The sequence below is a fragment of the Anabrus simplex genome, chromosome 1, assembly GCF_040414725.1.
Source record: "Anabrus simplex isolate iqAnaSimp1 chromosome 1, ASM4041472v1, whole genome shotgun sequence".
NCBI classification, from domain to species: Eukaryota; Metazoa; Arthropoda; class Insecta; order Orthoptera; family Tettigoniidae; genus Anabrus; species Anabrus simplex.
Window position 1 is genome coordinate 606,139,677 of NC_090265.1, and position 12,451 is coordinate 606,152,127.

At 40.3% G+C, this 12,451-nt stretch overlaps 1 protein-coding gene across 6 annotated transcripts in view; it reads right to left on the reverse strand.

Annotated features, from left to right (window-relative positions):
- The window catches only part of LOC136857197 (TGF-beta-activated kinase 1 and MAP3K7-binding protein 2), a 517,262-nt gene that overhangs the window by 371,525 nt on the left and 133,286 nt on the right, over window positions 1–12,451 (reverse strand). For all 6 annotated transcript variants that reach the window (XR_010858511.2, XR_010858512.2, XM_067135660.2 and 3 more), the window contains exon 2: window positions 5,875–6,063. Coding sequence is in view for 4 of the 6 variants with exons in the window: in XM_067135660.2 (XP_066991761.2) it covers window positions 5,875–5,997 (123 nt within the window). In the remaining 2 variants the exon portion in view is untranslated. The remainder of the gene's footprint in view (window positions 1–5,874; window positions 6,064–12,451) is intronic.

Consider the following 12,451-nt stretch of genomic DNA (forward strand, 5'->3'; position numbering starts at 1 on the left):
CTTTAAATAACGTTCCGTTTAAGACATAATGATAATAAATGACGTAAACTAATATACCCATATTTTATTCAAATGTTATATTTTAATTTCTGCTAATTCCGGTGAGTTGTCACATTCGTGGGTACAACTCCAAGTACCACCGGGTGTGGTCAAACGTGGCATGGGGTACCGCGTCCTAGCTGCGCTTAAATTATTATTTACTTCTAAAACGCCTTAAAGCTTTTGGTAGTGTTCTTTAGAGTGGACATACATATGGAATTAATTACATTAAACCATCCACCCCTAAACAAATCTCCCACCTTTAAACAACGTTAAATACCTTTTTATGTAAAGAAATTGCGTGCCCAGCTAGAGGATCTCAATGAATGTAATGAGATTCGGTACCTCGGAATATCAAAACCTGGTTATAGGTCCAGATCTTTTTATGTTCCCTTCCCCCACCCATTTTGTGTACGCTATCCGTTGTGTCATAATGAAACGACATCGCGGACGACAACAACAACAGTTATAAACTCCGAGTTTGAAACTACTGGTATTTTCCGTATTGCGTACTCAGGTATAAGGAATAGGCCTATAGGTAGAATGTTTTTATTTGTGCTTGTACTGAACGATTTATTTATATTCTGCAGTGACAGGCACAACACATTTCAATTGCAGCAATGGTTGTCGAATATAAATACATTTAATGCATAGGCAACTTTGATATGAGTATGACATGGAATGTAGTAAAGTTTGACGTAATAAGAAAAGCCTTAAAAAATAAAAAGATGTGCATTTATATATGCAGTAGATATACAGTAATCACAGGCAGGCCTGTAGTCTTACTGTACCGGTACTTTTGCGTTATAGCTGACGAAGGTCTATGTATTCAACAAGTACCGATATTAAAGTATCACACTTCAGTCTTCTGGGTATAATGGCAGTTATATACGCAAAAAGTTAAATGGCTACTGTACGAACTGGTACAACAACAAACAATTACAAGGCAACACAATAAATTACTCCGTATAGGCCTACACTACATCGGGCAAACTCCCCGCCAGTGTGATAGTAAACAAAAACAATCTTTGGTCTATTCGAAACATTAAAAAATAGTGAAAAGAAAACCGAAACAAAACACAATTAACAACAGGCGCCATTTTTTTTGCTAATTGCTTTACGTCGCACCGACACAGATAGGTTTTATGGCAGCGATGGGATAGGAATGGCCTAGGAGTCGGAAGGAAGCGGCCGTGGCCTTAATTAAGGTACAACCCCAGCATTTGCCTGGTGTGAAAATGGGAAACCACGCAAATCATCTTCAGGGCTGCCGACAGTGGGATTCGAACCCACAATCTCCCGGATGCAATCTCACAGTCGTGCGCCTGTAACTGCACGGCCAACTCGCCAGGTGCAAACGTTTTCATAAACATTTCAGAAAACGTAAACTGACTAATACAATGTGGAAATTACAAAGGAGAGATATGAGGAAGGCTGATAGATTACCCAAAGTGTAGCAGCGGTTCTCTTTAACAGCTAAGAAAACGGGCTGGCGAGGGGGAAGGGAAACGTGCGGTGGCGAACCAATTGGAGCGTGGAGGGGAGGAGGTGCAGAGGCGTGTCTCCAAGCACGCAGTGTGGAGGCTTAGCATTGGCGAGCAGGTATTCACCGCTGATCGCGCGGAATTTGAAATTTCCCAACTTTTAGGCCCCGTAGTTAACGCCCTAATGAATGTTGGCACCCAAAACTGATGCCGACATCGTTTTTACGTGTACCTCAATGTGTTTTCCAAGTTTCATCGCGTTCGACGATTTAACCATTGCCGATGTTTCCTTGTTGGACAAGAGCCCGATTTCGAGCTCGTGGCCTTAGTTTGTCGGCCTTTCCCAGTCACGGTTCCTGGTTTGGTACCCGCGTATTATATTCCGCCGATATTATTGTTTACATTGTTTATCGGAGAGTTTCGTGCGGGTGGGGTGCGGTTCATGACTCTCCTCCTGTCTGTGGCCATCATTTCCGAACAAACAGAACCTGGATTCGTCCGCAAACACTATCTGCTGCCATTCCTGTCCCCAGTGACGTCGTTCCATACACCATTGCAGTCTAGCATGTTTATGCACTTTAGTCAAAGGTAGGCGGAGAAGTGGACGACGCGCCGGTAACCCAGACCGTAATAAACGGCATCGGACTGTCACTCCTGATAGTGTACGATGTGTTACACTGTTCCCCTGTTGCGTCAGAGCCGAGGAGGACGCAGATCTGTCCTGCAATGCCATTCGGTCGAGGTGTCGATTTTCTCGGGGAGTGGTCTTGGTGATGCGATCAGACCCATCTCGTCGTGTTTTACGACCTTCTGTGAACCATTCTATACACACCCGTGGCACCGCCGACACACTTCGTCCCACACGAGCAGCAATTTCCCGGATGGACGCATCACGTTCTCTCATGCCAATAATGCGCTCTCCTTCAATCTCACTCATTTGACGGTACCGTTCTCGCATACGTCTGCGAGGCATCCTGCACGTCTGCTCAAGTCACACTGATCCATTATCTTCGGTTTATATCGGCAACGAGAGCCGCAGGCACATTTTACCAGTCGGTAAATATCGATGTAGACCTTGAACCTGAGGGCCGACATGGTTCAAATGCTAATCATTTCTTCAGAACATACTAATGCACATGTCCTGTGAATATGAACTTGCTATTTCTAGTCTTTCAAGGTGTTCTGGTGTTTATAAATATGAGTGTATGTCGGCAGCTATTCCTGCTTGCCTTATAGGCCTATTGTTGGTACCAACATGAAAAACTACCAGCATCATCTTCTTCATCTTCACTCCCTCCTCCACATCTGAGCACTACCCTTGTTCCCTTTCCTCCACACACTTTTCCCACATGCCTAACAATGGAGTCCTCCATGAGACCCCTATTCTTACAACTCCTTTTAACACTTCAAAAACACGAAACAGCATTGGCCTACTGGTAAGGGAAAAAACAGCAGAAGAAACTTCCCAGCACTTTGGCGTCTCTGAAACCTATAAAAGTTGTGGGTAGGACATATTATAATAATAATAATAATAATAATAATAATAATAATAATAATAATAATAATAATAATAATAATAATCCCACTTGGCAGGCCAGGGATTCCTAAACGACGACTAACAAATTATATTTGGAAAGAACTATCAATATTAAGGGTGCTTATTGTAGGAAGAAACTAAAATACTGACTGGGGGATTTTAACCTTAATTAGTTCATTCCTCTGCCTTGGGAACTGGGTGTGTGTGCCGTCTTTAGCACCAGGCCTCTCCAAAGGTCATACATTATTATTATTATTATTATTGCTACTACTATTATTATTGTGAACAAAATGCCACTGCGTGTACTAGAAGAAGAGATATACGGAAAGGAGAGAATATGAAAAGAGTTGAGAAACATATTTTCTCAATAGCAGTCAAAGAGCAAGGCAGAATGTGAACTGGAATTGTTAGGTAACTATAACCCAGAAAATAGTATAGATTTCTGTTACACATGTAAATTAAAGAATGATGGGGGTACACTTGATAGTTACGGGAATAATTCATTATTAGTTTAAATTATATTAGAGATACCAATCTGACATTGTGATTTAATGTGTTCAGACGAGAAAATAATTTTAAAATACATTTATTGTGATGTGATTTTAAACCATACGATAAATAAATAATAGTTTGATGTAAAATGAAGAGTATCCATGTGTTAACAGTATTATGAAAACAAGGTGTTTCATTAGGGGTGGTGACTTTTTTGCAGTGGTAATATTATGCAAAATTCTGAAAACTACTTTTGAACGTGTTTTGAAAACGAGATAAAATGTAATTTTTCTTAAAACTTGATATAAATGTACAACATAAGATATTTTCAAATGCAATATTACTTATGTTTCTTTATTTTTCTTCTGGAAACTTAAATCAAGGAATTGTACAACCTTGGTCTGTCTGCAAATGCTGTTGGTTATTTAGCTGAAATACCCCGAGTTGCCTAAGCAGCTCCACAATGTAGGCTATTTGGGGTCCCGCCAAGAATGTAGATGCTGAATGATTTTTGGTAAATAAAACTTAATTGATTATGTGATAGAATACGAATTTTAGAACAAAATTTTCAAGTATGCTCTATTATTTCCTTCTACAATGTTACTGATTCATGCTATTGGCTTTACGTTGCACCGACACAGATATGTTTTTGTTTTTGCTATTTGCTTAACGTCGCACCGACACAGATAGGCTTTATGGCAACGATAGGAGAGAAAAGGCCTAGGAATGGGAAGGAAGCGGCCGTGGCCTTAATTAAGGTATAGCCCCAGCATTTGCCTGGTGTGAAAATGGGAAACCACGGAAAACCATCTTGAGGGATGCCAACAGTGGAGTTCGAACCCACTATCTCCAGGATGCGACCTCACAGCTGCGCGCCCCTAACCGCATGGCCAACTCGCCCGGTCAGATGTTTTATGGCGACGATGGGACAGGAGGACTGGGAAGGTACCGACCGTGGCCTTAATTAAGGTACAGCCCCAGCATTTGCCTGGTGTGAAAATGGGAAACCACGGAAAACCATCTTCAGGGCTGCCGACAGCGAGGTTCGAACCCACTATCTCCCGAATACTGGATACTGGCCGCACTTGGGCGACTGCAGATATTGAGCTCGGTCCACTGATTCATGAAAATTACTTAATTTTGTATATTATTCTGATTTTGCATCAATTTGAATTTATTTTCTCTGTGTTATGTTTAGCCTATGTTAATTTAAAAGAAAAGTATAACCTGAATTTAATTTATGCATTTTTATTACTAATACATTTGATGGCAGAATTTTAATTTCATATTAATATATCGAAAGACACATACCTATTTATCAGAATGAACTCAAATAAATTGTATGGTTTTCTTCAAAATACTATAGAACGTTACAAGCTGCTAAATGCACAAATCAAAATGCTGAAATACCAACTTCAAAACACTAAAAATCGCCACCCCTATGTATTATATCAAGACCGACTACAATTCCAAAGCAAATGTTATTTTCCTACATCTTACTATATCCATATCTCTATCAGGAATGAAGGCATCCTCAAAAATATTCACTAGGATATAAATCCTATTGGAAGTGGAAAGATGTTCATATTTGTAAATTGACTCATCAAATTGTACAGCATATCCTAACTGTTATACCGAAGGTCTCGGCTGGCACACGCCTATTTTCTTATAAAGCACCTTCACATTCAAGGTATTCGACATTTCAAAACAGGCATTCCTTGCCAAGATATGGTCAAATCTACCATCATCGTGTGGCTTAATAAAAATAGCACTATCATTCACGTTAAGTGGAACCACGAGTTTGTTCTGAGGTCATCAAAGGTACATCAAATCTTAGCAAAATTCAACTCGTCTCCCTAAAATACTACCACTGTCCGTTGGAAAGGGACGCTTCCTAACCACAAATCTTGGTTCAATACGTTGAACGGTTTGACCTTTTAACTTAAATTTCCCGGTGTATATTCCTTGTATATTTCTACCTTAGAGCTGTATATTCAGGGAATTTAAAAACTGAAGTATGATAACTACAACAGTATAATTTAATCTACACCCTAGTACGCAGCATGAACGATCCATTTTAGCAAATGCTACAACCATTATAGCACAACAATAGACTCTGTTACGCACAATTATTTACACCTCTAACACTAGGCGAACCACACATCCCCTACGACCACCACGAATTCCACCATTTTTCCGCCAATAGATAGTAGCATTAAGGTCTGAGATATTGTAGTCGGCGTTGATTATACACACATATGAAAACACTATAAACTAAAGCTGCCTAAACAGCCATGCAGAAGGCGGTCTACAGCTGGCTACCTGTCTAATACACTCACTGACAACTCTGTCAGGCACAGCTGGAAACTTCTGTTTTAGCTCGTGGAATAACTGCATGATTGAAATATTCGTGCAGCCACAATCGTTTTCAGCAGAGGCAGCCATCTTGGGCCATCACCCGCCGTCTCAAACAGCCAGCAACCATCCTCGACACACACCCTCTTGACACACCTGAGGACAGAACAGAGTGGCTTGTAATTATTTCTAAGAAGCAGACAAATTTCTAATTTCAACACATCATTTCTATTTTAGTATAATCTGAGGCATACTACAATAAACAATAAGTACAGCCATTAAAGAAAATGGTAACTAACAAACAGGTCTCGTCACCTTTTAACCGAACAACTATACAAACTAAGAAGATACGACGATCACTCTTCTTCTTAAATTCCTGGCCTTAACACAATTGTTTGGGTTCAGGACTAATGTGGATTAAGCCCAGCTTTACGGCAGGATGCCTCTCCTGACACCAAACCTATGTGGAGGGATTCATTTACTTTGTGTGCGTCTGTGGTGGTTACTAGTTTGATGTGTTGTACATAAATGAAGATGTGTATGAAGACGAACACAAAAACCAACAATCGAGCAAGAGATGTAGCTAAAATCCCCAGCCTGGATTCGAACCCAGGGCCCTCTAAACCAAAGGGCAATGCACTGAACAATTGGCCAAGGAGCTGGACTTCAGAAAAAATAAATGAGACAGAAAAAAGACTACCAACTTTATATTTGAACGATATACGACATGAAGGTACAATAATTAAAGTGGATCAGAGTCAATATCCTGCCGAAAATATTGAACAGCTGATTCCTAAATTAGTGAACTCATCTCTCGAGTTCCAAAATTGGTGTTGACATTATTACTTTTATACCCGTTTTTTTTTTTTTTTTTTTTTTTAATTCCTAGTCTGCTTTCTTCGATGCTATCCTTTAGAGGTAGTGGAGGTGAGTCAAACCTACAGACAGGTCTGGTGTGACTACATTCCAACACTCTTCTTTCATATTTATTTTCATCCTGTACCTTTCCAAGAATGTGTCCAGGTCATTCAATAACTTTTCCAAATCCTATATATTCGGGGGAAACATCACAGGCAAACTTTCTTCTATGCAGCATCCGTCTCTCCTATACTTATCTTCTTCTTAACACTCGTCTTACGGCAATTCCTCCCTAACCACTTCACGCTGTTTGTCTTCATATTTTAATCGTCCACACTGCATTCTCCCTCTTCATACCTCGCAGTCTTATTCGTCTATCTCAAATCAAATCAAAATCTCTTTATTTGCAAATGAGGTGTTTACCTCGGTGGCAAATGGTACACTAAAATACATTATTGTCAAGCACTAAATATTAAATTAACAAGAGAAGAAAATTTTCCTATAATACAATATTATATAATTTACGCTAACAATTTTTTCTATTAAACACACAGCTCATCCTTAATAAATTTACATTGTTTACAAAATTCTACTTATAATATCTCCTGTACTACTTACAAATATATTCATCTGATATACAGTATGTGGAATTACTTCAAATGATACTGTACAACTGGTATAAGATTAAAATTTACATTGCATTTCCTTTTTCTTTTCTTTACCCATTCTGGAACCTAAGTAGCATAACGACCTGCTGCGTCTTAACCAGAGCCCCTTTTACCACCACTTTTCAGAGTTCCTGAAGGGCCTTCACAGCTACCGTAGCGGTCCCAGGGCCCTCGAAGTCCCCACTGTACTTCACCCCTACAGGCAGTCCCCTACTTTGGCTGTCTTTTAATTAACCAGATCTAGCAGCTAGTATCTAATGGGAGGCTTAAAACCAACAACTGCACACAAATTATTTCCGCTGGTTGGAAGTGCTCCATTCAAAATAAGTAATCACAAACGCTGGCAAAGGAAAAAAAAAAAAGAAAGAAAGAAAGAAAGACTACGATCGTCGACACCCGTTGTATGACTACCAGCCAACAGATTGTCATGTAGGATGGAGGAAGAGGTTCCTTTCATGGTCACAAGCCCTCCAACGTCGCCAAGAAACCAGCGGCATTGCTAAATGGAAGTCCGAAACTACAGACGAGCAGATGAACATCAAATAAGAAACTTGATCGTCGAAAAGACCTACCTTACTCAGAGTAGAGGTCACTAACCAATAGAGGGCAGGGGTTCCCCGATTTAAAACTAACCTTAAGAAGCGGGGACTGCTACCGAGGGATCCAACGCACTGTGCGAATGTGGTGAAATACAGAATCCCACACATCTCCTTGTCTCTAGATGAGCCACGCACTATCCGAGATCTCTTAGCCAACGACATAGCGTGAATTTTGAAAAACAAAAACAAAAAAATGTTAGACCTGGACATGGGAAGTAAGGAAGTATGACTTGCCCATTGATTCCCACAATAATTTTATCTTTATATCTCAACCCGTGAGACTGTTTACCCTTCCAATAATAAAATGGCATATGGCTTTTAGTGTCGGGAGTGTCCACGGACATGTTCGGCGACCTGCGCGTTATGATGAGGATGAAATGATGAAGACGACGCATACACCCTGCCCCCGTGCCAGCGAAATTAACCAATCATGGTTAAAATTTCCGACCCTGCCGGGAATCGAACCCGGGACCCCTGTGACCGAAGGCCAGCACGCTAACCATTTAGCCATGGAGCCGGACACTCTTCCGATAAAAAGTGTTTATACCATCTTCTTAATCATGCAACACCTCCATTCAAACTTTCGCTCAGATCCATTTTCATCAACAATCTACTTTTAATCTGTTTGCTTTCCTATCCTTTATTCAATTACTATTTACCTCTTCATTTCATGACCACCAAGTTATGATTATAATTCATGTATCCTGCTGGAAAAGCTTTGTAATCCACCACCTGGTTTCTGATTCACTGACCTAACAAACATAAAATCTAACATATTTTGGTGTCCCTAGATCCTGTCCAATGTACTGGGTGGCTGGCAAGAAAACAAATGAAATCATTAACGCCAATGTTATTTCAAAGACGTAAACTATAATGAATGTTTAAAACACTTTGGTTTGGATATGAAGCGTCTATTAGGACTACGAACAGATTCTATACGCGCAAGCCCCGTAGGAGCTCTCTTGTGTTCTGCTTGGCAATCTTCCTTAATATCCCTTCTCTTCTCCATCTCTTCCCCTCAAACTGTACCAGCAGGACCGGGTAGAGGGTTCATTCCCACCCCTCCAATGACCAACAATACCGCCATTACTGCAGCTGCCATCAGAACTGTATTCCATAATAAGCTTCGCGGGCCTGCCTATACCGTGCCAATGACCTACCGCCGCCCGGTACTGTTGAATCGAAATCCCCATGTCAGCACTCACTCAATGAACAACCTTCCTCTTCGCTTGCACGATTATAACTGATTCGTGCCAGTTGTACGCCACGTCCAGTTGTACGCCACGTCTTTTCCAGTGGCGACTCCAGAATTCTGGCATAGGGAATGTAACCGAAAAAAAAAAAAAAAAAAAAATGCAGCAAACATAATCGCAAACAGGCCGTCATTCCAAACACATTTTTCAAGAGAAAACAATAAACAAGGCCAAGAGAAAAGTTTATATAAGATCTAATAATAATAATAATAATAATGTTATTTGCTTTACGTCCCACTAACTACTTTTACGGTCTTCGGAGACGCCGAGGTGCCGGAATTTAGTCCCACAGGAGGTATTTTTACGTGCCAGTAAATCTACCGACACAAGGCTGTCGTATTTGAGCACCTTCAAATACAACCGGACTGGGCCAGGATCGAACCTGCTAAGTTGGGGTTAGAAGGCCAGCGCCTTAACCGTCGATATTTAAGATCTCACATCCACTAATCCAATGGTCTGTTTGATAAATATTTTTGCTGAAATGACGAACACACGACTTAAGTTGTGTAGTTACATTCAGAGTTGGATGCGGTTGTCCTTCATTTATAATTCTGCTTTTCTCCGTAAAAGAAAGTATACTAAATGGTTCTCTTAACAATCGTTCAATTACACAATGGTTAGAATTCAATTTGAATTGCGCGGTAGAAACGCGTGACCCTGACGCCTGCTGAACTCTGATCGGTGTGATGTCATTTCAAAATCGCATCATTCCCGCATTTTATTTGTTTGATATTTACACTACAAGCACACGAAACTAAATAATTTATAATACTACAACACACACTTGTCATGTATCATCAATTCATCATTTATAGCACATAATAATAATAATAATAATAATAATAATAATAATAATTTCGTGTGGCTATTTCTAGCCGGGTGCAGCCCTTGTAAGGCAGACCCTCCGATGTGGGTGGGCGGCATCTGCCATGTGTAGGTAACTGCGTGTTATTGTGGTGGAGGATAGTGTCATGTGTGGTGTGTGAGTTGCAGGGATCTTGGGGACAGCACAAACACCCAGCCCCCGAGCCATTGGAATTAACCAATGAAGGTTAAAATCCCCGACCCGGCCGGGAATCGAACCCGGGACCCTCTGAACCGAAGGCTAGTACGCTGACCATTCAGCTAACGAGTCGGACATTTATAACACAAGAAAAGAACCACTCACATGTAAGAACTCCAGTATTTCACGAAATAGCATATAAATCCCGGCAACACGCCATAAATTACAGGATTCCACCTTGCACCGCCCTTTTGACGAATGTGGCTGTTCGTTCCGCATTCCAACCCCACGAAAGAGATCAACAAACAACAAATGTCCAATGCTCGTGCTGCCATCTCTGGAGTAGTTTGGCAATTAGTAGCAGTCACTAGCCAGCGACGCTCGTTTCAGTGCGTTTAAATTTTATATGCAGTAAGTAGCTTCCATTAAAGTATGAACAATTGATATTTATTTTTCGTTGAAAATACAAGGGATTTAACACATCAATCGCAATTTCAGTTACAATCTCCTCGGAGCATAGCGCCTCTACTGTAGATATATCTTCCACTACGGGAAATGAATCGTCAAATAAAATAGAACTCAAATCAAACGGATTTTCATCGGGCTCAAATTGATCTTTCAGTGCAGCTATAATGTTAAGATCTTTTTTTTCCGGGCTTTGAATCGTGAGCCCCACCACCAATTGGAGGGTCCAATAAATAAAATCACCAAGTCCATTTTTTGACGAATGGAGATAATGCATGTATGTATGTATGTATGTATGTATGTATGTATGTATGTTCAGTCTTCAGCCCTAAGGCTGGTTGGATCTTCAACAGCTCTGTCATCAGCTGTCATAGATGGCCTAGGCATCACTGAAGAGGCGTACTAGGGAAATGAGGAGTGAGGTAGTTTCCCGTTGCTTTCCTCACTGAGCCAGAAGTTGCTATTACATATCAGTCTGCCAAGCCCACTGAAATGCATGCACCGACCGACCCTATAAGCAACATTTTCATACCATTCATAGCAGGGACTGACTGTACAAGGAATGGCATTACTAGCATCGCTCATACCTCAGTCACTTTCATATTGTCAAAGCCAAGGATAAGACAGAGACAGATCAATGAAAGTAAAAAAATTGCTCTAGCCCATACCAGAAGACATAGTGCACTGTAAACACTACATCTTGCCAGCAAAGGCATATAATGCATGTATCCGGACCAAAATTTCCTGCTCTTTTCAAATCTCCAATCAGTTTCAACGATAAATAACCCTAAGTCTATTTAATTTGCATCAGTATAATTCGTACTTTCTAGGAATTAAATTTAAGAAATCCCTAAGTCCAAAGTAATCACTAAGTCCACACAATGCAGCAAAATAAATCCACAAGTCTACTCAAGGCAACGAAAGAAATCCCTAAGTCCACTAAATCCATTGAAATAAATCATACATTTCCCTCTTCCCATCCTACATATTGTTGTCAACAAATACACTCTGCCAACTTCATTTATTGCTCAACATTCAAGTCAGAGGAATAATATTGCTTAGTAGTGTGTTTGTAACACTCCCGTGTGTAGTGAGGAAGATGTCGAAGTACATGTTAGGTGCAGATGAAATAGGTATGTACAAGAAACTCATAGTTTTGCCTTATCCCACTTCATTCATATGGTTTTACTGAAAGTTTAGACTATAAAAGTATCTGTATACAAACATATTTCATCTTTCGGTTTAATGTTCAGAGAGAATATTGATGGACCTTGAGGACACTTCCAAAGAACACGACAATGAATTTGTGCGAGAGACTACAGAGCAAGCCGAGTTATCCACCGTTATTCAGTTACAAGAAGACAATGGAAATATGGAAGAGAGTGGCTAGAGAAAAGAGGGTATCTTGTACACTGAAACAGGAAACAGCCAGGCATCAGTTGTGTTAGAAGAGATGGTAAGTGGTATATTTTCTGCAGAAAGAGAGGATGATAATTTACCAGGTCAGTACAGAAAATTCACTTAGCAATATAGTATTTACCTCCCCAAGTTCATTTGCCATAATTCAAAATTAAAGGGTTATCTTTTGTGGTATTTACGCTTAAACATTCTTGTGTCTTTTGTTGCAGAGCATGTGAGTCCTGTTCATCAACAAAGCAAGGAATCTGTGACAGCCAATGTTTATTATAGATCATCAGG